At 40.6% G+C, this 27,438-nt stretch overlaps 1 protein-coding gene across 1 annotated transcript in view; it reads left to right on the top strand.

Annotated features, from left to right (window-relative positions):
• Positions 1-27,438, top strand: part of mad1l1 (mitotic arrest deficient 1 like 1) — a 113,855-nt gene that overhangs the window by 18,183 nt on the left and 68,234 nt on the right. Inside the window, exons 9-13 of the mRNA XM_033982957.2 lie at positions 723-784; positions 3,242-3,328; positions 12,774-12,918; positions 23,465-23,605; positions 25,692-25,748. Coding sequence (XP_033838848.1) covers positions 723-784; positions 3,242-3,328; positions 12,774-12,918; positions 23,465-23,605; positions 25,692-25,748 — 492 coding nt within the window. The remainder of the gene's footprint in view (positions 1-722; positions 785-3,241; positions 3,329-12,773; positions 12,919-23,464; positions 23,606-25,691; positions 25,749-27,438) is intronic.

The following is a 27,438-nucleotide window of genomic DNA, read 5'->3' as shown; positions in this document are numbered from 1 at the left end:
AAAACAACATGATGCTGCCACCCCGTTATTTAACATTTTCTCCAAAAGTAACAATGCTAATTACGGCCAAACAGTTCAATTTTAGTTCTGTCAGACCACAGAACATGTCTCCTAAAATGAAGGTCTTTGTCCCGTCTGCAAACTGTAATCTGACTTTGTTTCTTTTGGAGTAGTGACTTCTTTCTGGCAGAGTGGCCTTTAAGCCTGTCGGTACAGTACTCGTTTCACTGTGGATAATGACACACTCTTACCAGCTTCAGCAGCATCTTCAAAAGGTCTGCACATTTTAGACCAAAGCACGTTCACCTCTGGGACACAGAACCCGTCTCCTTCCTGAGCAGTATGATGGCTGGACACTCTGATGCTGTTTATTCTTGCGTATAATTGTTTGACCAAATGAACACGGCACCTTCAGGCATCTGGAAATAGCACCCAAGGATGAAGCAGGCTATTGCAAGTTCACAATTCTCTTCCTGATATCTTGGCTGATTTCTTTTGACTTCCTCATGGTGTTACACAAAGAAGCAGCGTGTTTCAGGTGCGCCTTCAAATACATCCACAAATGTGTCTCTAATTAACAAAGATGTTGTCATTAAACCTTTGAGAAGCTTCCAAAGACATGACATCATCTGGGTTTTCTCAGATAGTTTAAATGCATATTAATCTTACTGTATGTAAACTTCTGACTCTGAAAGTAATGAAAAATTGTGTCGCCTTTACAGAAGCTGGCTGCGAAGCTTGAGGCCTGGGAGAACCTGGGACAATCCTCTGGACTCAACATCAAGTGAGACACATTAATGCTAGATACCTGTTCCTAACCTGAACCAAACACTAATCCTAACCTTATTCATAACCCTGCGCCTAAGCTCCTGGGTATATCAACTCGACTGGGCCATTAGAGGTGGAAAAATGCATAAAAGTAATTCTTAATTTGGCAGCCTACTACTAAATACTACTAAAATGATATTCTGTTATTGTCATATACATAGTAGAAAAATCAATATGGTCACTCATAGTTACAGTAATGGTGATAATTATTTTGCGTTGATAATTTGTAATGTCTTTCAACAGTTTACTCTCTAAGCTCTGCCTATGTTTTGGCTAAATAGTTACGTACTGTGGCTTTTAGTTGCTTAAATTATGAACATGGGGACAAAAGGAGAATGGGGAATGTTTATACTTTACAGTGTCAGAGCACCTGCCACATCTCATGATACACACTCAGGTAAAAATGTATTGATTTGGTAATTATACACTTTAAAGTCAGTTCTGTGCGGTTGTACTTCCACCAAACAGCAGAGGGAGCTGTTGTCTATGGAGTGAATATCCTGTCCTCTCCTGTCCTGCATTCACTTCTACAACTTAAGTCTAATAGAAAACATAATCTATGGTAAACCAACATTTTTATACATTTCATTAGATATCAAATTATGTAAAATTCAAAAATGCTTACTGTCAAATTTAGTTGCTATGGAGCCAGTCTGGTTAAGTTAATATAATTTTGAAGTTTGGGTGAGAAGAATGTGAAACTTAACAAGCATCAAACGCCATCTGTTGTTTTTGCCAGAGCCAGATGAGCGTCATCATTGAAATTTTACGTTCAGAGTCTATTAAAAAGTGCTTTATCGCTGCAGTTAGAGTTTACAAATGAGGGACGTGCACATTTCCCTCGCCTCTTTTAGATGACGATGGCTACAATGCACTTCCCTGTACTGTGTTTGTAATATATCGCCTCACCAGCCATATGTCTTTGTGATTATGCTTCTCTTCATCATCATCATTGGCATTTAAATGTCCTTTTGTGCTCTATTCGGGGTTGGGGTGCAGTTGCTCTTTTCCTCTGGTCCTCACTGATGCCTCTCTTGGTCAGGTCCTCAGAGATCACATTTCTCCACCTTTTTCTTGGCCTCCCTGCAGGTCGTTGTCCCTCAATATCATAGTTTAAAGAACACATTTTATGCCAAATTACCTTCTTTGTGCTTTAATAAGAGGTAAGAGGCAAAGGACTTTTTACACTGTCATCAAATCACGTTCATTTCTGTTGCGTGCTTGCATTAACATGTCCAGACATTTTCCTCATTACTTAGATCTCTAGAGTTATAGATCTGCAAAAACAATTAAACTAAGTAGTTTATGATCAATATCATGATGTACAATGAACAAATTGTAGAAAAATAAATCTTCCTATGTTACAGTCAGTTCTTTTTCTTCTGGTAATTTTCGGCAGACTCTGTGCCACTTGGTGGATTGTTGCTTCTCTGTGTGGTGAGAATCGCCTCATATTCGGCACTGCAGGCAGCGCTATTACGTCCAGACTTATAATCCACCCTCAACAAGAAGTCTATAATCACTCTTATAGCAGTTGTTTCCATGAGGCAGGCTCAAAACAGTTTTAAGACCCGCATTACTAGAACTTGGCAACATGATTCAGAATAGCACTGTATAAAGTGGACATTCTATAAACTGTACAGTACAGTGCTGTACAACACTGGGGGAACCTCAGCAGCAGGACTCCTTACTCTTCAGTGAATTAAAGACTGATGCTGAGTCAGAATACACTAGTGTTTTCTCTTGTTTAGTGTCCACTACCCAGTGTGATGTACTTATTATTGCTACCAACCCAGTAGTGTAACAGTGTCTTTAAGTCTTATGGTAGAAATTATCAGGAGGCTCAGTTATTGTCTATGTCCAGATCCAGGCTCACCAGCTGTTGGCTCCTCAGGGCCTTGTTTACAAGACACTTATCCACATGTCTATCCGGACACTCTCCCACCTCTTCCAATCCAAGATTTTGCATTTCTTTACCCGTTTGGTGAAATAATCCCTGTTGCCACTGATGATAACTATATAGCAGACAAAACACAATGTATCTTCTCTAATAAGAAAATAGATGCTGTTTTCAGTCTCTGCTGTGGTATCGGATATTACTGGATTTAGGCAGATACTCAAAGCCAGAGCCAGTGTCTGTATCAGAACTGAAAAAGTACATTATTTCACATATGTTTTTAGATTTTTGTCCTTTTTGTGTAATCTTTGTTGTGTCATGTGCACTTAAATCCCTCTGCTTTCCAAACTGCCCTAGCTTGTGTTAAGTGCTTTGTATTGTGCTCTCATCTGTCCCCCATGATTCTCCCACAAAGGCACATAAAGCCTCTCTTCGTCCATGTGGTGTCTCTCTTTTTATACTGGCGGTGCTATTGATCCATGTGTGCTAACTCTGCTCTTATTACGCCCCCTGCAGGAGCCCTGAGGATCTGTTCAGGGAGGTGATGCAGATCCAGCAGAGGGAGATCACACTCAAAGAACAGAACTACATGCTCAACAGCCGGTAACTGCTCTGTTTTGTCTTACATCATAAAAAACCTTTTAAAAACGTACCATTTTTAATATCTGTTTATCATAGAATATATTTGCAAGTTTTTTTGAAGTATAGAGATCAGGATTGTGTCCTCATAGGAAGCTGGAGATGTTGGCCAATACTTTCGTATAATATCTCATGTAAATGAAAAATACTTGCGTACTTACTGTGAACATTACCTCTAGACATTCACTGATACCATTATCAAAAATCAGCGTCTATACTGAAAAATTTGTTGGATTGGGTATTGGTATTCAAATATCGGTCCAACAGATATCCTGGTTAGGCCTTTATTCACTGAACTTTTATTCATACAAACCTGTTCAGTCGTGATGTGAAGGATACATAACAGTTATATAACACTATTCTCTTGTGTAATAAGTTAACTGTGTTTTAGGGAAATAAGTGTCATTTTCCATCCCTACAGTGGTGCAGTATCTGTTAATATTGGATATCGGCAGATCAAAGTCAAAGTATTTATCAGTATTGAAAAAAAAAAAAAATGGATTGGTGCATCCTGATTACCTCAACTTAAGTACAACTGTGGATCTTAGTAAAGATTTTTTAATCTGGATACCATAGACTGTATGTATAAATAGACATAGCTAATCCACTAACCACCATACTACAAATAGGAAGTGATCATAGGCGCACTTCCTGCTCCATCAAGTCTGGATCCAATTCACTTTACATTGATAAATTTTCACCCCTCTCTCCGTAACTGCTGCTGTCAGTCTCATAATTTTGGTCTTAAAGTGTTTTTATTATCCCACTCTACATGATCCTGGTGTTTTTATTTCACTTTTGTGTCCGTAAATCAAGATATGAACATTAATTACAGACAAATTTGGTGCCTTCTTTTCCTGAGGTTGCTCCCACTAGTGTTAGCAACAGGTTTGACAGCGGTGTAAGCGCCCGCCTCCTTCTAGACCAGTGAGGGCATTACCATCCTGGCTCTGGAATGGCTCTTTGGTTGCTGTGATACTCTCGGTCAGAACTCGGCTCCAAATTCGCCGCTGTAACTCGGCTAGAGCCGACTGCTCTGGGTGACGTCACACTCCCTCAGTCTACTTCTTTAGACAGTTTATGATTGATGCAAACTGAGGAAAAAACTTTTTTTGGTCACAACAGGAAGACTAAAGGTTTGGCAAAAAGAAAAGAAAATAATCTGAAGTTGTTATAAAGTTAAAGATAGAGTATGTTAGATTTTGATGTTAAATATCATAAACATGATCTGTTATGAGGTTAGCAGTCAAATCAAACCCACAATTGTGAAGTTGATTTATTAGCATTTACAAAAACATTTTACATGATTAATCAAGAAATCAGAAAGCAGAATAGGATGACCACATCAAATTGTAGAAAAAGAAGGACATGGGTGAAGGGACATAATTAATAACACCATATGATTTTCAGTTTTTATCAACCATCACCGTAAACTGTGTATATATAAATGGACATAACTAACCTTCTAGCCACCACGTTCCAAATATGAAATGTTCATGGACACGCTTCCGGCTCCATCGACTCCATTGACTCCAACTCACTTTACATTGGAAAACTGTCTCCCCTCTCTCTGTAACTGCTGCTGTGGGCCTCGTCATTTTGGTCTTAAAATGTTTATATTGGCCAGCTTTACCTGATCCTGATATATTTGTTTCCATATTTTTGTATTTTATGTCTGTAACCAAAGATATGGACATTAATAACAGACAAATCAGGCGCCTTCTTTCCCCGAGGTCGATCCCGTTAGCTTCGGCAATAGGTTTGATTGACAACATTGCTAATCCCTGCTAAACCAGCGGTGGGGGACGGAAAGGGGCGTTACCTTGCTCCGGATTAGCTCTAAATTCAGCCTCACAACTGCTGTAGCCTCGATGAGCATCATTTGACTGGAGCCGAGTGCCATGGGTGATGTCACACTCCCTTCACAGAGAAACATTGGTATAACTATAGGTGCCAACATGTTACAACTCTGAATGCCAGTACTCCCAAAAAGTCTTTGCGAGAAATACAGCCTCACTTTTTATAATCCATGTGGCAACAATGAAAAAGTGGGCCAAGGGGCAGGGGCTTAAACACTGTGCAGGAGTAAAGAGAGACAGGTGGGCACCCTAAAGCAGAATGAGCCTCACGCGACTCTCTCATTTGGATTGCCAGGTTTAATGCTGAAATCCAGTTGGTTTAAGCCTAAAAAGCCAATCGTGAATCAGTGCTAGTGCAGCTCAGTGGGTGATTTATGGAAGTTCTGAGTAGACCTGTCCTGAAAACACATTTTGAAGCACAATATATATATCGCCACAGAGAAATATAGCGATAAACGATATTATTGATACTACTTTATGCCACTGATTAAGATTTAAATAATGCAAAATAATCCCAGTGAGCCATTTTTAAATATTGTTTCTTTAAAAAACATGAGCTGCAACAAATAAATATCAGAATGTAATAATAATTAAGCCATAAAAGGGACTTATTCACCCCTCCACAGCTCAAATCTTAACGTATTACAACAAAAATACCCCAAATCTCGCCAGAAAACATACTCATGATGAATATTGTTCCAGTTTTCATATACTTAACGATAAGTCCATATAGTAATTATTGTAATTGTCCGCAGGTTAATGCAATTACTTGATTAATCATGAAAACCCTAATTGTAACTAGTTAACTATTAAAAAATAAATAAAAATCTGTAATCGTTTTGTTTCGTTAATTGTTATTTGGAGTATACAGACTTAAGCACATTTAAATAGACCTTTTTATAACAAAGATGACAGCATTATTAAATAAGATAATCCTTTTATTATCTCCCACGGGACAAATTTGTCTTGGGACATGGGGTCACATGCTTTAACACCGAGGAAAAAACATCACAGCAAATTATAAACCCAGCTATCGCCATCCACCATTGAACATAAATAACAAAGATTAACCACGAGCATTTCACCATCAGGGGACCTTTAACTCTATTATGACAGTTTGATGTCAGTCAGTCATTTCTGATTTTCATCTAGAAGGCTTCAGTCACTGTATTTCCAGTTTTATTTGGCTGATAATATATTTGAAAAGTCTCAATGTATAATTAGGCCTGTCACGAAAATCTCTGTATTCGACTTCAATGTATGAAAGATGGAATAATATATTTTTGGGGCTCAGTATTTATCGTTTGTACATTTTCTTTGCAATCGTGATGAGATTTGAGTCATAATATTTCAGCTGTAGAGGGCTGAATTAGTACATTTTATGGCAAATTAACAGTTAATGATGTTATTTATTTGTTGCAGCATAGACTGTATATATAAATGGACGTAGCTAACCTGCTAGCCGAAGTGATCATGATCATCAGTTCACTTTACATTAGAAAACTGTTGTCGCTCTCTGTATAAATGCTGCTGCCAGGCTCTTAGGTCTTAAAATGTTTCATGATCCTGTTTTTTATTTCACTATTGAGTCCGTAATTCAAAATATCAACTTTAATAACAGACAAGTCAGACGCCCTCTTTCCCCGAGTGTTAGCAACAAGTATGATTGACAACAGTGCAGGCAGAAAGGGTCGTTACCGTAAACAGCCTGGCTCCGGATTGGCTCTTTGGTTGCTATGATCCTTGCTGCTGGAATTCCAATTATAGAACTGGGCTCCAAATTTGCCCTCAGTACTGCAAGCCTCAATGAGCTTCATTTGACTGGAGCCGAACGCTATAGGTGACATCACACTCCCTTAGTCCACTTCTTTATACAGTCTATGGCTACAGCTCAGGCCTTTTTAACGTTACTGTCCATTTAAAAAAGGTTCACTGGGATAATCCTGCTTTGTTGTTATTGTGAGAGAGAAATAAAGTAGTTTCAATAATATCATCAATCCCAGTATTTCTTTGTAGCGATATGTCGAGCGTCAAGGTTTGTTATCGTGACAGGCCATTGTACAAAAGGAATAATCGTTTGACTAGTCGACAAACCGCAAAAATAATCGTTGTAAGGTCAACTATTAAAATAATTGTTGCAGCTTTACTGGCAACCCAAGTTCATTTGTGATCGTAGAACCTTTTTAAAAACGGGAAGAACAAAGGGTTCGTACTGCACCCTTTAAACCAAGATGCAAATGAATTAAGTTAGTGTTTATTCAACCAGTTTAAACCAGGTCTACAATAAGTCTAATACCTCTGCAGTAGTTCAACACGAGAAGTAACACAAAACTAGACCTGTCATGATAATTACTATATCGACTTGAAAGCTGGAAGAATATACTTTGGAGCTCAGTATTTCTGCATTTTCTTGACACAACTGAGGCATTTTAAATATTTTTTTTAGCTAAACGATAATATTTAAGCCGTAAGAGTTTGATTAATTGACTTGGATGACACATTACAGATGCAAACTAACGATTAAGTGTTTCATCCTGCTGTTTATTTATTGCAGCATCTGATTTTTGACGAATATTGAGTCGTTTTTTGCGGTTTAAATCTGCTCTTGGGTTTTTGTGTCGGCGGGAAATATTAGTTTCGGTGGTTTCGGATATCGTCTATATTTACTCGATCAAAATATTGCATTTCAAAGTTTGTTATCACGACAGGTTTACCCAAAAGAAAACAAAACTGTGTACATATTGCTGCAGAGGATTCCACTTATCAATAGGAGTCATGTCACAGTTTGAATACCACTGTTCTATGTGTTCATCAGTAGCGCTCCAACTGTTGTAGAAGTTAATCCAATGCTCTTTCTTTCAATACGAAAGCATCACATTTTCTTAAAGGGTCCATATCACAGTATTATCTAATCTATGTTATGTTACAGACTAATAATAAAAGATTACTCAAATATGTATGAATGAAACAAAACGCAACAAAGGGAATATTTTTGATGAGGTAGCAACTTTCTAACACGATTTAAAGCTCACAAGAGTCAATTTTGCATAATATAGGACCTTTTAAGACATTTGAAAGTCCTAAAAAGTCCCGTAGTCCCAGTCCTCCTGATTGGGAACCACTGCCTTAAAAGTATATCACGGACACTTCGTTAATCGTGACAGAGGTAATTAAAAAGGCAGACCTGTGGAGAGGTGGTCTCTGGGGAGCGAGCCCCTGCTAAGACAGGAGAGGGTGGGGGTTAGCTAACGAGCTGCTCCCCGCTCACTGCACTGGCTCCATATGAAACATTCAGATGTGAACCAGCGGAGACATGAGTCGAGGATTTGCATAGTATAATTGGAGAGGTACAGATGCAATTGTACAGCAGTATGCAGTTTGTGTTTGTTGTGAGGTAGTGGCTTTGAAGCACCCATCTGTTCTGAGAGCATCAAGTCCAAACTTTACAAAGACGACAACATTGGGGAGAAAGGATTTTTGGAAATTTATCAGGCATTGTTTGATTCTGTGACAGTGAAGCATAATCACAAACAGGCATTTTGATAGTACGTGATAGCCTTGGCGAGGGTCAGTTTAGTGTCTCCATGCTCCGGGCACGGCAGGGGTCTGCTACATGAGAAAACTGACTTTTTAAAGCAGACCTATTGTGCAAAATTCACTTTTTTTTTTAGAGCGTTTCACCCTGTTGAAGTAATTTTCCTGTTTTCACCGCCGCCAGTACACGCCCGCTGTTCTATACTTACTTTGTTGTCCAATTTTATTTTCTTAATCCATGATACGCGTAGGATTTTGCATTGTTTTGTAGTTATTTTGGTACAAATGGAAAGAAAATCTGCTACTCGCTAAAGTGATCCGCAGCCATCATAAGAGGTGATATTTGTACCTATTCGAACGGCGGGCAGACCCCTTTGGAGGCTAGTACTCTCCCTGGGTCCTCTTCAAACCCCTCAAACTTTAGACAGTGGAAACACTTTTGGACCGTACCGACCCACTCCAAAGCGAGCCAATGGAAACGAGGCTTCAGTTCTCTTTATTACATCCACTGCTCTGTGCAAAAGTGGCTCCGTAACTCATCCCATTCAAAGTGAGTTTCCCCTGAAGCGGCGTTCTAGCAGCAGCGCGCCTCCCGTGCCTGCTCACTGCTCGGGCTCATTATGAGAAATGAGAGCGAGAGAGGAGAGGGAGGGAAGAAAGAGAGGGGACGGAGAGGGTGAGAGAGAGAGAGAAAGTGGAAAGCTGGAGAAAGAGAGGATGGAGGGAAAACAAGTGGAACAAGAGGAGATGGGGAGATGGAGGGGAAGATAGTAATGGAGACATAGAAAGGGACAAAAGAGGGAAAAACTGATAGACAGCTAGAGGGGGAGACTGAGAGAGCGAAAGGGAGAGAAAGAACAGAGGGGAAGAGAGGAAAGAACGGGGCACAGAAAGAGATGGAGACAGGGATAGATAAAAATGGAAGAGGGAAATGAAAGAAACATAGGGAAAGAGAGGGAGGACTCTGTATCATGGTTCCCCAGAGTAATTCTGGTCGTATTGATCAGTCCTGGTGCAGACACAGACGCACCTGATTTCTGGAGAGGTGAGGGAGGGGCTTTCGTTCACATAATGCACTGTAAAACCAGACACTAATATCCCCAAAGCCGCACGGAGCAAAGCAGATTTCACCTAATGCAGTGTCTCCAAGTAATGGGCTGTACTGGAGCAGGCACAGCACACAGCAGGACGATATTCGCACTGAAAAATAGTTGGCTACAGACCTATTTTTCATACTGAAGAAATTCTTGGTTCACTACCGATAGCTGACTAAAAGGGGGCGCGGCCATAACTCTCAAATACCAAAAAAATACAAATCTTTAACTCACTGACAGACACACAGGGGCAAGATACAAACTCATCAAATGGCGAGAATAATTTAAAGACTACTCCGTTACTCACCTCTCAGAGTTGTTAAACAGCAGCATTCTCATCCATATTATCCATTAAAATGCGGCTGTTCTTTAAAAGTAAAAAGGTGAGAGTAGATCCGCAGGTGTGTCTGTTTACATAAATCCAAGCACTGAGGATCGGCATCGACGACTGTAAACACAAGTACTTCCTGTGTAATTTATCGCCAGCCTTCTGTGGATTAAAAGACATTTATCTGAACTATTGCTAATAACAACAGTGTTACTTCCTGGTTTGCTTTCAATAAAATGTCATAATCAGACAGCAAACCGTACAGTCTTATTTTTACACTAGAGAGATGAGATTAGAGATGCTTTTACAATATGTCTGTTTAGGTATAGCCTATTCAAGCATCTGTTAGCTTAAATATGCACATGTAGTAAAGAATGCACGTCTCACTCGGAGGACGGCTCAGGAAAGACCCAGGACTATCACTCTCGGCTGGCTTGTGAACGCCTTGGGGTCTCACCGGAGGAGTTGGCGGGAGTGTCTAGGGTGATGGAAGCTTAGGAGTCCCCGCTCAGACTGCTGTCCCCACGACCCAGCCCCGAATAAGGAAGGAAGTTGATGTGTGGATAGTACAAAATGCTGTTATGCCCCTCACTCTCTTTTGCTCCCGTGCTCTTCTGTTCTCACCAAACGCCTCTAGTCGACGCCTTTGCATTTGAGGGCAGGTGTTTGAAACTTGTTGATGCGAGGCAAATTTCACGGAAAGGTCAAATTTTTCAACTCGTCGTCTGTCGCCTGTAGCAGCATTAGACTTGGAGGAAAAAAAAACAAAAATCTTGCTTGTCAGTCTCCTTGAATAGTCTGAATGAGAATGTAGTCAAGTGATGCTGTGGGTGTATTATGCTGTTTCAACAATTACCTTTAAAACAAAAATTTCTGTCTCTGCTTAGATAATGTCCTTGAAAATTGCGTACAGTTTAGTTGAATTGGAAAATGTGATTATTTGAACATGATTTAGTGTTTTATCTGCTTCCAATCTGCTTTTTATCTATTTCCAAAGTTAATCCTCTCTTACCTTATGCATTCGGAGCTTCCTAGTTATTCACCACGATACGTTTATAAGCACTTTTCACATCTACGACCAGTGTAGAGTTTGCTGTCACGGTAAAGCTAGCATCAACTAGCATCCTAACAGTGCTTTTCCTGATTCTCCAACTATAAAACGCTATCTAAGTAAATGCAGACCGTACACAGTGGACTTACTTTGGCACAGGAGAGTGGAGCGTAAAAGTGCTTTGAATGCCCATTGGGGATTGAAAAGGGCTATATATAAACCATTTACCAGCTTGTCTCCGTGGAGATGCCATTGCCTTGCCTAGAATGTTTCACAGTATGGCATTAAAGTTAACAGTACCACTTTATAATAACTACACCTTAACTGGCCTTAATAAAGTTTGAACAAAGACTTAATTCATAATGAAAACACAATTTATTAGTTTATTAAGAATGATTCAGGCTTAGTGACTACTCGGGGGTTAGAGTATTAGTTAAGTAGTTACTAAGCCTTAAAGAGGAGGTATTTTACTTCTGTGGGGGTATTGACTGCTAACACATAACAGTCAGATCACTATGTTGCCTTTTATTGTTTTGAAAATGCTATATTCACAAAAAAGAACGTATTAACATGTTTTGCTTTTAACACTCTGAGTCTCTCCTCCCTTTGCTCTCTATGCTAAGTCACTCCTACTTCAGATCGCTATCACAACACAATCAGTGTGCATCCCGCTAATAAAACCACTGCACATCGCGTCAGGTTTGTCAAGTTGCTGTGTACAGTTTTGTATCATGTTTTTGTATATTTATGGAGAATTGTTGTGTGGGCATGGGTGATGTAGGTTTGTGGGCGGAGCATCGGACAGAATCGTACAGCTAACCATAAGGATGGTTCAAATAGGGCTCGGGAGAGATCACTGAATTACTGAAACATGCATGGATGACATATAAAACCTCTTCAGGCATTTTGATGAAAACAACATGGTAGAAAACTCTAAAAAACCCATTTTGCACAATATCCACTCTTTAAAGTCTGCTCTATTAAGATTAAAGTACAGTTATTATAAAGTCTTAGCAATTTATCTATCTCCATGGAGACAAGCAGGTCACGTGATCAGGTAAGATCTGTGGAGATAGAACTGTTTGCTATAAAACACCTGCGATTGAACAAGTGCAAGATGGATAAGTCTTATTCCAATCTCAACTCGGATTGTCAAATGTACTAAGAAAGTCACATTCACAGGACAGAAATGAACCTCTTCTGAGTAGTTTTAGAATGATCTTGAGCTGTATCAGAACAAGTATAAGACACATAGACTAGACTACCTGGAAAACTGAGGAATTACACAGATATAAAGCCACACGGTACTACAAAAGAAAGAGCTACAACGTCAAAAATCACAGTCTGTTATCTAAAGAAAGTGTTTTTAGTCATCATCGTGGATCAGAATCTGTATTGAGTATCCAGTCTAGTCCTCAGTATCGAAATCAAGTTTGAAATGTTTGTATTGTGACACTAATCTCAACCAGAAAGGTGCACCTATATCATGTTAGTATTCCCACTTGAGTCTCACACATGGTCTGTTGTATCTGTCCGGATCCAGGGTGAGGAGCATGGAGCGGAGCCAGTCGGAGCTGCAGTCTGAAGCCTGCCAACAGAGGGCGTGCACAGCGGAGGAGCAGAGGCGGAGGGAGGCCCAGGACTCACTGGTGCGTCGGCTGCAGAAGAGGTTGCTGCTCCTCACCAAGGTACACCGCAGACGGGTTATGTAACACCCAAGAGAAGTGGGTGGCATTCAGTCTGTACTGGGAACAAACCTTCCAGTCCCAAACCACCCGCTTACACAACTGATTACACAAAAATACTTGTTTAGACACTTAGAGAAGACATTTTGCGCTTGTGTCTTGTAAATTGCAGTATGTAAAACGACTTAAGAAAAGAAACAAGTCAAATTTTTTTTCATTTGTACCAAAATGACGACACTGTGGAATCCTACGCGTATCACAGACAAAGAAAATACAGTTTGAGAACAAAGTTAGTACTGAGTAGTGGGTGTATGTCACGGTAAAAATGGGTTGATCGGCAAAATGGCATCTGGAAAATAAGCGATAAAGATTGCTCAAACAAGCACGGATCACTCAAAAAACAACTTCAGATGATTAAATGGTGAGGGGAGACAACTATAATATGGTTAAAAACTTTGAAAAGTCCATTTTGCTGAATAGGTTTACTTTAAAAGAAGACATTTTAAGCTTTTTCCCCTGGGTTTTTAATGTGAAACTCAAGCCACTCAAGCCTCAAATGTAGGACAATACAGGATTACTCATACATGCACAAAACAATCAAATATAAAGCAAAAGAGATTTAATTCTGTCAACTGGACAAAAGTTTTGGAGACATTTCGTTGCTTCTCCAAGTGGCTTCTTCAGTTCTGACTGGAGACTGGTGAGTCAGTGCCTTCTATGTGACTGGAGCGAGGCACTAACTCGCTAAGATATTGGCTTTGGCATTGTTTATTATAAGGCTAAACAATCATGAAAAGATATTGAATTGCAATAATATTTCCATTTTATATTTTCAAAACAAAGTACAGTTTTCCAGAGCACATTTTAAACTTGGCTTTTATTATAATAGTAAAAAAGAAAGACTGCTTGTATATAGCACATGTTTATTACCAATCATTTGACATACAATTGCAGTCTACAGTTAGGGAGAGTGCTATATAGATAGATTCAACTCTCTCTCTATAATTCGCTCTCTCTCGATCTCTCTCTCTGTCTCTATCTCCTTTGCTCTCTGTCTCTAGCCCTCTTTCTCTGTCTCTCTAGCCCCCTCTCTCTTTCCCTCACTCTCTTCGTTCTTGCCCCCCTTGCTCTCTGTCTCTAGCCCTCTCTCTCTCTCTAGCCTTCTCTTTCTCTCTCTCTCTAGCCCCCCTCGCTCTCTAGCCTTCTCTCTCTCTGTAGCCCTTTCACTCTCTCTCTCTTACCCTCTGTTTATCTTTCTTTCTAGCCCCCTCTCTCTGTCTCTCTCTAGCCCTCCCTCGCTCTCTCGCCATCTCTCTTTCTAACCCTCTCTCTCTAACTCTCTCTCTCTAGCCCTCTCTTTCGTTCACTCTCTCTCTAGTCCTCTTTTTCTCTCACTCTTGCCCTGCCCTCTCTCTCTAGCCCCCTCTCTCTGTCTCTCTCTCTTGCCCTCTCTCTGTCTTGCTCTCTTGCCCTCTCCCCTTCTCCCCCACAGAGCCCCTCTCTCCCCCACAGAGCCCCTCTCTCCCCCACAGAGCCCCTCTCCCCCACAGAGCCCCTCTCTCCCCCACAGAGCTCCTCTCTCCCCCACAGAGCCCCTCTCTCCCCCACAGAGCCCCTCTCTCCCCCACAGAGCCCCTCTCTCCCCCACAGAGCCCCTCTCTCCCCCACAGAGCTCCTCTCTCCCCCACAGAGCCCCTCTCTCCCCCACAGAGCCCCTCTCTCCCCCACAGAGCTCCTCTCTCCCCCACAGAGCTCCTCTCTCCCCCACAGAGCCCCTCTCTCTGCCTGGATGGCGCTCCTTCTCCTTCTCTCTCTCTGTCCCGCCGCCTGCTTTGCTTTCCCCTCTTCTCCCCACTACAGCTCCAGTGCTATTGATTTGTCAGCCAGTGTAATTCTCTGGGTCAACATGCTCCGGCGCTGAACACACAAATCAGTCTGGCCTCCTCCTCTTCTTTCTCCTCCTCCTTTTCTTTCTCCTCCTCTTCCTCCTCCTCCTCCGTGGTGCAGAGCCATGATGCAGAGTGTCTTGACTCCTGCAGTTTATCACCAGGAGCATAATGAGTGGACTCGAGTCTGTGGAGGAGCTGGGACTTAAACAGCAGGGCTAGTTCAGGGCTATTATGCCGGCAGCAGTGGTTTTGCTAAAGATAATTCTAATGCATCACTGTGACGGACATAGATGGATTGCATGATGGAGATTTTGGCACCGTCTTTTAGGACCTCAGTTACTATTCCATGCTCTAAATTGCAGGTATAATCTGGGGGAAAAAACAGCTATTTGTGGGAATGTTAACAGTGAATTGTAAGGTGCACAGTTGAATCTGTCTGGTGGGGAACCGTGAAAACTTTAAGCAGTGCTGGGAGGAAGAGGAAGGAATGAAGGGAGACAGGAAAACACATGCGTTGTGACATGGCAGTGGTGCAGGAACTGGAGAATTGGACCCTCAGTCTCAGCTTTAGGACATGGGACAGATGCTTGATAAATGAGGTCCGTAGTGGAGTTACACTCGGTGTGTATGGGGCATTCTACATGCATCTCAGAAGTTTCATTTGAGCAGACCTATTATGCAAAACAGACTTTACACAGCCTTCAACCATGTTATAGTTGTTTCCACTTCTCATTTACCCTCCCGGACTTGTATTTGGAGTGATTTCTGCATGTTTGAGCAATCTTTAATCGCTTCTTTTCAAGGCGCCATATTGTTGATCAACCCAATTTTACCACCACCGACATACACGCACATACCGCTCTGTTCTTACTTCTATTCTCCAATTTTATTTTCTTAACCAGTGATCGTCATCTGCGTCATCTGCAGCTATCCATAAGACGCGCTGACATTTTCACCGTAAACGCCATTATTACAAAGAGCCACGATGTCAGCTCCCATTGGGCACCGCAGTTTTTGTTTGTTTTTTTGTCTGCGGACTTGTTTCTTTTAGTAGATTAGATCATAACTATATAGCAGACACAAGCGCAATAGGTCTTTTTTTAAAGTCATAATTATTCATTACAATGTGGTTAACAGTACAATATTAAGCTGTGTTATGGATGCTCCGTTGTGCATTGCCTGTTCATGTCCACCTTCTCACCTCCTCACACACTCCTCTGGGCTTTACATGTTTGTGCGATCGAATGGTATTTTCAGATCGAACGTGGTTTTAGCACCAGGGGGGTTCACACGCAGTCTATGGTTGATGGATTTCAAGCATTCTGTCCAGTGCTCCGGCCACAAGTTTACGTCTACGTTTCCCATAAGTATACAAAAGCTGGATACAAAGCAATACATTACAACTTCACAAACCTGAAGCGATGTGCAGTAGTTTCATTAGCAGGATGCCCACGGATTGTGCACTCTGAAGGGGGAGTGACTTACTGCAGAAAGCAAACGGAGGGGGTATAAACAGAACTAAAACTAATCACACATTTTAATATGTTGTTTTTGGCGAATTTAGCATTTTCAAAACAATAAAAGTTCACATGCTGATTTAAATATGTTATGTGTTTGCAGTTAATACCCCATATTAGTGTAATACCCTCTCTTCAAACACCACAGTTGGAAAAGCTGAACCTTTGACAGAAATCATGGCATGTCAATAATGCAGCAGCCGAAGACAAAATGTAATGGCGGGCTGGCTTTATGCCGCGTGAGCGGTTGATGATTGTGCAGATTAGAGGTCTCGTTTCTGTAAGTCGTCCATGGCTAGAGAAATAACTTGCCACCACAGGCGTATGAATTACACCTCTTACATAACAGATAACAAGCGTTCATTCCCATCATTCCCCTGTGGCCCTAGTTTTCTAATTTATTATAATAACGTTGTGCTCTTTCCATGTGTAATCAATCAATATCGCTTTATTTAAAACACAATAATAATAGGGAAGCTCAAACAAAAATCAGCAGGTAGCATCATCAGATCCTGTGTCAGGCAGTTTTAGTGAGTAGCGGTCCTCAGGACAAAAATGTCCCTCATCTGTGCCCTCTCTGTCCTCTTTGTCTTGAAGTATCACAACAGTGTCCGGGGGAGCTAGATGAAGTCTGGAGACACAACAGGACAGCCTCTCTCTCTGTCTCTCTCTCTTTTTGTCTCTCTCTGTGTGTGTGTGTCTATCTTTCTCCGTCTCTCTCTCTCTCTGTCTTTCTCTCTTTTTGTCTCTCTCTCTGTCTCTCTCTTTTTGTCTCTGTCTGTCTGTCTGTCTTTCTCTTTGTCTCTCTCTCTGTCTGTCTCTCTCTGTTTGTCTCTCTCCCTGTTTGTCTTTCTCTCTCGCTCTCTGTCTCTGTCTCACTCGCTTTTTTTTGTTGTTTTGGTTGGTGAAGAGACAGGCCATTCCCTCGTGTTTCCTCTGGAACGTCTTCTGCCAGATTTTGTTGTAAAAAAAATCTGTAGCATTCCAGAGCTAGCTGGTTAGCATAGCTCGCTCCATGGAAGGACACTATGGACACAGGGAAAACAAACAAACTGCTCAAATCACACAGTCCAGTGGTCCTGAACTTCCATCCTTTGAACTGCACATGCTGCACTTCATAGTTGCTCAGAATCCCAAAATGTTAAGTTAAAAATTTAAGACAAAAATATAAAAAGTTATAAATCTCAGCGTGCCAGCCAGTCGGCCACAAGAGCATCCAACCACAACCATGGCAACCACAGAATCATCAGTAATAACACATTCGGCATAATGATTGCTCTCATTCATCCATCCTTCACAATAACTAATACCGGCTTTTTATCCGAGCGCTTTGTGTTTGGAGACAGAAGACGCCTCGGCCACAAAGCTGTAAGTAACAGCGCTCATTAAAAGATCAGCACCTGGTCATTAGTTTGAGACACGGGGTCAATGAAGCGTCTCCCATGGCGACAAGTACGAACTACCACCACACAGCCTTGGTTTGGCACACTTTTTTCACTTTAACTATGCTTTTCTTATTATTCTTATTTATTCCAACTCTTTCACAAGTTCAAAAGACTTCACCCTTTGGTATATCTCAGCATGTGGTAATCCATAGAGCTCCTCCATGTTCTAAAGAAGGAATATAACACTTTTATGGGGTATTAATCATTAAAGTGGATCTATTCTGTAAAATCACCTCTCTAGAGCTTTTAACTATGTTGTAGTTGTTTTCCTCCTCATTTAGCTTCTTGATGTTGTATTAAGAATGATTCACGCGTGTTTGAGTAATTTTTATTCTCCTGTATTCAAGACTTCACTCTCCAAATTTATTTTCTTTATCTGTAGATTCGGCAGCTTTGTGTAGTCATTTTGGTGGGCTTGTTTCTTTTATTAAGTTGTTTTAGATGACTATTGAGATTTAAAATGTGCAGATTATAACATATAGGACAATATGACTTAAACACTTATTTAGTTACTTTTTGTTCGTAATACTAAATTCACCAAAAACAACATATTAATACGTTTACGATCATTAAAACATGCACAAATGATTCAAAAAAACACATTTTTGTTAGAGATTTTTGGAGATTTCTACCATGTTATAGCACCAATTTTCCTTATACAAAAGCATGATACTAAACTACACTACAACTTCACAAATCTGACGCAATGTATAGTGGATTCATTACCGGGATGCACACTGATTGTGTTCTGATAGCACTCTGAGGGGGAGAGTCCAAGACGAAAGTGAGACTCATTAATGATTAGATGTTGTTTTCAGCGAATATAGCATTTTCAAAACAATAAAAGGAAACTGCGATCTAAATATGCTAAATGTTAACACCCCATAGAAGTGCAGTCGCCCCTCGTTAAAGTCCAAACACCTTCATCAGATTGTACAATGGGGTACAATTTGCTACGCTCTCACAGTTTACTCCTATAGAGGACACACTCTCTGAACCATTAGAGCCCGCGCCCATTTTCTGCTTGGTCAAACTGTCGACATAAAACATTTAAAAAAAGAATAAACGACAAAAGTATAGTGCTGATGGATTTATTTTGCCCTGCTCTGCCGACGTTTAAAATTATGGCTTTTTTTGTTTTGTTTTTATCAGCCAAACCTCCGACAGATTTTTGATTTAGATAAAGTGATTTCCATTGCACAATAATGGGGAGAGAGTAGCTAGCGGGCATGTCCGTTAGCGCCCGCCCACACCTCCTCTGCGCGCTGACCTCCAAACACAATCTGACCGTTGTAGAAAATGTGAAATTTGACGGACTCATTGGAATTTAATATATGTTGTTTTTTTCTTCAAATCGAAACTAAATTCACATTGTATATTTTAAATGTGTCCATAAACGACTCTTTTATGATTGGCTCGGTTAATACAAGAACACGTTTAGTTTAGTTAACAGTGGGTTACATGTTACAGCATTAGTCCACAAACCCAAAAGGTCAGCGGTTCAATCCCCGTTGTGCCCACAGTTATGTTCTTGAGTAAGATACTTTGTGATTTTTAGTTATCGTTTAAGGACTTGTTATTTACAGTAGAATTATTTCCTATTTTAGAAAGTAAAAATATGACCTAATGTGTGTTTGGAAGAGCTACGAACCATGAAGAATTTACCAACAGGGTCGTCATGTTAATGTGTGTACACAGTGAATGCAAATTCCATCCATTCATTTATTCATCTATCGCTCCCTGCCTCTCTATCTACACCTCTCTGTCCGCCGCTACTTCTCTGTCTCTCTACCTCTCTCTTTCACTCTCTCTCGTTCTACCTCATTGTCTATCTCTACCTCTGTCTCTCTACCTCACCTTTCTCTCTCTGCCTCTCTCTTTCTTCCTCTTTGTCTAGCTCTACCTCTCTTTCTCTTGCTACCTCTCTCTCTTTCTTTCTCTACCTCTTTGTTTATCTCAACCTCTCTCTACCTTTGTCTCTCTCTAACTGTCTCTTTCTTTACCTCTTCCTCTCTACCTCCCTCTCTCTCTTTCTCTTCATCTCTACTTTTCTCTCTCTGTTTCTCTTTCTCTACCTTTCTGTCTATCTCTTTCTCTCTACCTCTCTCTATCTGTCTATCTCCACCTCTCTCTTTCTTTCTCTATCTCTACCTCTGTCTTTCTTTACCTTTCTTCCTCTCTATCTCTCTCGACTTTTCTCTCTGTCTCTTTCTCTACCTTTCTATCTATCTCTCCCCCCTCTCTCTGTGCCTGTCTTTCTCTACCTCTCTCTCTTTCTTTTCTTTTCTTTCTTTCTTTCTTTCTCTACCTCTCTCTACTTCTGTCTCCCTTTACCTCTGTCTCTTTCTTTACCTCTCTTTTCCTCTCTACCCCCTCCCTTCCTTTGTTCCTCTCTCTCTACCTCTCTCTCTCTCTCTACCCCTACCTCTGTACCTCCACCTCTTCTTTCTATCTTTCTGTTTTTCTTTTAAATTGAGATACGATTAAAGGAACAATCGTGCTTTAAAACTGCACTTTTCTGGTGGATTATGAGCCTCCTGCTTTTGTCCATGAAGATCTAATTAGTTTTCCCTGGAATGTTCCACAGTCAGGCTTTAAAGCACGACCTATTCTTCAAAATGGACTTTTCAAAGTTTTTAACCACGTTTCTCACCATTTACTCACCTGAATTTTGGAGTGATTCTTGCTTGTTTGAGGAATCTCTTATGTTGTTTGTTTTTTTTTTAAGATGCCATATTGCCGATCGACTTGTTTCACTTGATACACGCACACTGCTCTGTACTTACTTTGCTCTCTCATTTTATTTTCTTTAACACGTAGGATTCGGCAGCATTGTGTAGTCAGTTTTGTACAAATGTGGGGGAAAAAAACCTCAAAATTGTGCACCGCGGAAGTCAGCGTACTTGTTTCTTTCATTAAAGTTGTTTTAGATGAATATTGCGATTTAAAATACCCAGATTATAACGTAACGATCCACAGGTATCAGAGATTATAATTATAGAGCAGACACAATGCTAAGATGCTAAGTTACAGGTCAGATCTGTGTAGAAGCTCACTCACAGTAACATCCATCTATTCTGTAGTTGGACAACTCCAGGTATGTTTTTGATGATGGAACGTAGCGGGTCCTCTTAAAAAACTGGCGCCTTTCTGATTTGCTAATTTCGATCTTTCTAATTGCACTTTGGATTAGCTTTTGACAAATCTTCCCCCCGCTGTTGCCGTACTGAGGATAGATGAAGGAGGAGGTGAGCTAATGTGACATGACAAATGATGAGAGCCACGCACCCAGCCCAAATAAAGACATTACGCCTGCTTTCACCTACACAAGCTGTGAAATGACCTCCCTGAGCTGCTCTTAAACAGATTACTGCTGCTTACCTGGATAATCACAGGACCCAATCAGATTACTGTAATGGTGCTGTGTTTTCACATAGTACAGGGCCGCATTACTGGAATAACAGGATTAGTATAGCACAACATGGAGGAGGTACACATGTTTGGTCCATGTATTTGAAGGACATTTATTATTAGTATAACTTTCCTAGATCATTATTTTGCTTTTTTTGAATGTAAAATTTGTGCAAAATTGTTCAAAATTGACTTCCTGGTAAAGACAGGCATTACACTATAGAGCACATGTGTCAAACTCAAGGCCCGTGGACCAAATGCGGCCCGCCACGTCATTTTATGTGGCCCGCGACAAAGTAAATTAAAAGGTATGACTGTCTTTAAATATCATTTCAGGAGATACACAGTTAAACAGACATTTTTTCATGTCTATACAAATCCATATGCAATATTTGTAACTTGAATAAGTAATAAATATAGAAACGGTTAATTAACAAGATTAAAACGTAGAAATCTTAGTTACATCTGGCCCTTTGAGAGCCACCATTTTGTTGATGTGGCCCTCGGTGAAAATGAGTTTGATGCCCCTGCTATAGAGTATTAATTTTTAACACGTAATATATTTAGATCAACATGTCGGGTACAAATAGGGCATGGGAAAGATCACTAGATTACTCAAACATGCATGGATGACATCAAAAACCTCTTTAGCTCTTTAGGCATGTTTTTGATGAGTGAACAGCGTTATAACATGCAGAATTGACTTTTTTGAGCTTTCTACCATATTACCACTCTTAAAAACTCTTAAAAACTCTTCATAGTTGCATTTCACGCTAATAAACAGTTGATTTGACCTAGTTCTTATTACATAAACATTTTGAACCTTTGTATTTGGCCCGTCCTTCAATGATACTGGGACAACCTGTCAGGAACAGTAGGACCCATCTCCAGATCAGTGCACAAAGAAACCCATTGACACAAGAAGAACATGCAAACTCCACACAGAAAGGCTTTGGCAGTTGAGAAATCAAAAATACACTTTTTAAAATTTATTCGTAGGGCTGTGCATCGAAACTCTGTTCCAAGTCGACGCTGACAGAAAAGGTCTGGTAAGCACGGTATCGAAAAACCTTGGTTCAGGGTCAACTTTGGGTTCCTTGGCTTTAAATGGCCACCTCAAGGAAACAATACATACACCTTACCGATTTGTTTAACAGCAGCGCAGGTGCTCACACGTCAACACTGCACTCGTCTAACATAGGCCTACAAACAAACCGCACTACCTCTTAATGGTAAAAGAGCTGAAGAAAAGGCGTGTCCAGAGTTGTAACATATCCACTCAAGCACATTAAATCTCCAGTGCTGGGCTTTTAGTGTCCCAAAGTCAAAGTGTATTAATAAAACCACATTTAGTCACAGTCTGCAGTGTTCACATAAAGTTGAGGCCAAACAGATAATATGAACCAAACTCCGCCAACATCCTCCTCAGTCCTGGTAAAAGCGTAATGCCCAAATAAATGTGGTGTAGTAAGTGTGTCCAGTGTGGAGTGTGTGTGCATAAAGATGCAGCCAACAAGTCCAGCTAAAGTAATCCTCCTCTTCCATGGAGGTAACCGTGTAGTAGAAGAATAAAGAGTAAAGCATGTGCTGTGCAGCACTGCCTTTGATCTAAAGTGCCATATATAAAGAAAACATAAGTGAAACTGAGTTCACACGAGGGTCAGTTGTGAAAAGCAGGTATAGTTAAAGTTCTGGTATCCAGCCCTATGCATTTGTAGAATATCCTGGGCAATATATTGATTATCTCAGTATCACTACATCATCATATTGCATCGCATACATTGTCATATTGTGAGACATTGTCTTACCACCAGATCTAAACAAGGACTATATCAGGATTAAATGAGACGGGTCTAAAATGACTAAACCATGGGTAAGGTAGTTTCTAAATAATGATTAGTCCAAAGTAGGGTTGTAAAACTAGTATCAAAACTAGATACTCATTTCAGCAGGTATCGATACTAAGAAAGTCACATTGATGGGATAGAAATGAACTTTTCCTGAACTGCTTTAGAATGATCTTGGGTGTATACAAGTCTGTGTGGTCTTATACTTGTTCTGATACAGGTCATGTCTAAAGATCATCATGGTTCAGTACGTAGAGTTTCCTAGTATCCTCACTAACCCAAAGGAGGTCAAAAACATGACTAGATTTGTCTTTATGTTAAACCAGAGCTCAAATTGCAGAAGGTCTCTCGTACCACCAGAGGCAGCCCGCGTACCACAATTGGAGAAACCCTGTATTCAAGTAAAGGTATTTACTAATGGATCTATCTTGTATTTGCAGGAGCGTGACGGGATGCGTGGGATCTTGGAGTCATACGACAGTGAGCTCGGAGCAACGGAATACTCCCCACAGCTCAACAGACGAGTGAAGGAGGCTGAGGACCTGCTGCAGAAGACCCAGAGCCACAACACTGAGATGGAGGTACTTTGCTAGTGATACTTTGCAGCTAATGGGTGTGATGCTAACTGTAGGCACGCTATGTCCTCAGGCTTTATTAGGCTTTAATCCGTGTTTTATTTGAACCCAATCTGACCATAAAGAACTAAGTTAGAGCGACAACAGGTGAGCTGATGTGCACGGTTAGCCAAGTCTCTCACACATAAAATTACAATCACACGCTATCTAGCATTAGCCAACAGTTTTTCAGTTACTCACACTCACCATTTTTGTTGAAAATCAAACTCCTGGACCATGAACGCTCGTATTGATCACAAACTCATGAAAATGTCATTTGAATCAATTTTGTTCGTTTTTTTCAGACAACCTTAAAACGTTTTTGACAGTGTTTGCTAATGTGTGCATTGTGTCACCATGGCAACTGCAAAACATTCCACCATTAGAAGCACATGTAAAACACCCCCTGAGTGATGTCTGCAAATTATCAATAGCTTTTAGACATTCTGCTATTTCAGCTTATCAATTTACACTATTTGAAAAGGTTTAGTTCACGTGACATCACAACGTTTTACAATCCCTAGAGTTTAAAACAGAGGCTCCCTAAAAACTCAACTCATTTCATCTGGAGGCAAAACTTTACATTTTACTGCAACCATGGCAACCCACTTTTAAATTGTGTTTTCTTATTCACCTAAACATACAGGCTTTTTGACAAACAAAGCCAATTTGGGCCTAAAATGGTAACAAAAGCACATCCAGTTTTCATTTTACTTTCCATCAGTGCATCAGACGCACCATTTTCTCCAAAACCCAATTTTGCCAAACAACTTGCACATTGACAAAAATCAATATTAGCAAGTTTGACCACCAACACAATCAGGTTAAGGTTAAGGTAACGGTTAGGATCAGGAACTGGTAAGTCTTGGGATAGGTTTGCTAACTGGGTCTTGGGAAAACTGAGCTGTAATTTTTAGACAAAAAAAAATCATCATAATAATTCAAAATATTACTTAACTTTAACAGATCACAAAAATACTGTCAGTGTTAGTGAACCTTAATATTTGCTGTAATTACATCTGCTAATTATGAAATGGACTCATTCTCCAGGGAAAATGCATCACGCCGTAGTTGGTTAGGTTTGATTGACATGGAACACTAAGCCCCGCCCTTGGACCAAATGACGAGAGTTTATGTCCGAATCCTACGGTAGAAATTGCTTTTAACCATGAGATTACTGAAATATGGACCATAAACCAGGTAGAGAGATCTGCAATTACTGGGTCTATCTACACGACATTAAAACTAACTTAAGAGTTCAGTGTTTTCAAAGGACAAATTCACTAAGGGAAGTATTTTTCTCACAATAGCTTCTGAAAATAGGGCCATTCTTCAAAGGCGTAATAGTCAGTTGAAAGAACTTTAAGACATAAGATTAATATGACAAGTTTGTGGCGCCAATCCCAAACAACAAACATTTAGGACGGCATTGGTGGATCAAAATTTCTTCCAAAAACAGTGAATCTCCCATAGAGTTATACAGGCCCCCGTCCTCCATCTGAAATTATGATCTTATGTTTTTTTCTTACCTGACCAAAAACCACACTCTTTGACAAAACTTTACAAAGACGAGTGGGTCTGGAACCGTATCCTGTCTCCCCGATTTGAGAGGAAAACAAACATGGTGGCTTACATGTAAAAAACGAAAAGAAAAAGGGAAAAAATAACACGGAGGACTAAGAAACGGCACAGATTTCAGCAGTCAACAACCGAAGCATCAAACTCTTATTTATCTCAGGTAAAAGAAGTTATATATTTAGTTTTGAATGATTCGGGAATTTAGGAATCGGGATGACTTCCGCATTTGAGCGATTATGGCTGGATGGAGGTTTGCACGCTTTATGGTTACGATTCTAAATGCTTCTGGTGTCAAACAGAATGTCGAAGTGAGTGCAGTGAGTCCTTTACACCATCTGAACTACTCATGGGTACTTATGGTATCATGGTTACAATCGGTATGTTTATGAGCTTTTAACTTTTATGTCATCTTCTTTTCAAAAAGTCAAAAACGCCACACCTGACTCACTGACTGTGGCTCTTCTTCTGTGCCCAGGCCCAGCTGACCAAAGCCCAGGAAGAGTGTGGATTTCTCCGGCTGCAGCTCCACACAGTGAGTATATGTGGTCTGTCTAATCTCATTATACCGCCATTAGCCCCAGACTGACCCGTGACCAACTCTGTACTCCGGCCATGTCTGCTCTGCATCACTCCAGGCTGGGTTTGGTGGAGTTATGTCTACTGGACTCCACACCCATATGTCCACTTTAAATGAGATGGATGTTTAGAGTGAAGGATTTCGGGCCAAGATAAGCACGAGAATGATTGTTTAGTGGAGACGGGGTGCAGCTGCAGAGACTGGAGGGCACTGAATGTGAACTACAACATTTTGACTTTATAAAAATCCATCTTCCTGCAGGTGTGTTCACTCTTGTCCTGGTTTTGTCCTGGTTTGATCCTGGTTCGATCCCACCCTAGCCCTGATGTAAACTTGCTTAAATCCCGTTTAAACCCTGTGTTTTTCGTTATCTAATCCAAGATTGGGCTTGAAGTACAGATTTAATTAACCAGAGATCTAGACTTGAACTCTCAAAATGTTTTTATATTTGGTGCCAGCTTCTACTGCAAAATTTACTGCTATAATGTCTATAAAGGAAACTGGAGGAAAAGATATAGCCCAAAGGTTTATGCGACCTGGGAATGCCTTGGGCTACTTCAGAGGAGGAAGCGGAAGTCTGGAGGGGAAGTCGGGCCATCTCTGCTTAGGATGTGTTCACACTTTGCACACACCATCAAAAGCAGTTAACTGGAACTAAACCCAGAGCAAAACCTGGACCAAGACTAAACCAGGTCTGACCAAATTACAGCAAGTCAGATCTGTGGATAGGCGACCTCTTTCACATTTAGATTCCACGTTTTTGTGTATTTTTGAGCTATAAATTGACCGTATTAATACATGCAAAATGGATAAAGGCTTAAAGGCTGTGGAACATTCCAGGCAGCGTAATAACATCTCTATGGAGACAAGCAGGTGGTGGACTTCTTATCAGAAAAGTTACATAGTGCACCTTTATAATATAATAGAATCGACCACACATTCCACCCTGTCAAAATTCAAAATGTCAAAACTTTTTTCGACACTTAGAATTCTAAATCTTCCCGAATCAAATCACACTCTAAAAATCTGCTTATGCTCTGAAGACGTTTACAGTGACAGGTATGCCCTCCGCTCTTCTCTGTTTTGTCTGGGTTCATTTTATTATCCTCTTCCTCCGGTTACCGTGGAGACATCAGCCACGTTACGCTAACCGGGACTGACGCGTGAAATCCACCTGTCTGCTAGCGTGCTAATTACTTTCTCCGTCTGCGAACGAGCGGCGAGGAGCTCAGAGAAGCCAGCGTGGGGAAGAAAGTCTGTGCAAAAGTGTCTGTCATGATGGAAATGAGCCGTAATTGCTGAGATTAAGGAGATGCAGCACGACTTAAAGGGCCCGTATTACGCTATTTTTTGATCTGTTATAATGTTGTTTCCTCATCACAAAGATACCTGAAGTTTTGTTTCATTCACACATGTTTAACACGCAAACGCTGCATATTTAGGCTGAGTTCTTCTCTCAGAAAACAGAAAATGCTCTGTTCCACCTTGTTATGTCATGTGGTAATACAGGAAGTGCTCCACTGTGTTTTTGATGAGGTAACACGGCTTGAAGCTCACAAGAGTCAATTTTGCGTAATATAAGACCTTTTAAGTCATGATAGAATGTCGTTATCTCCTCAAAAACATCCACACATATGTAAGTAAT

This window comes from Periophthalmus magnuspinnatus, chromosome 1 (genome assembly GCF_009829125.3).
Source record: "Periophthalmus magnuspinnatus isolate fPerMag1 chromosome 1, fPerMag1.2.pri, whole genome shotgun sequence".
In the NCBI taxonomy this organism is placed as follows: Eukaryota; Metazoa; Chordata; class Actinopteri; order Gobiiformes; family Gobiidae; genus Periophthalmus; species Periophthalmus magnuspinnatus.
This window is presented reverse-complemented; position numbering and strand designations above follow the sequence as displayed.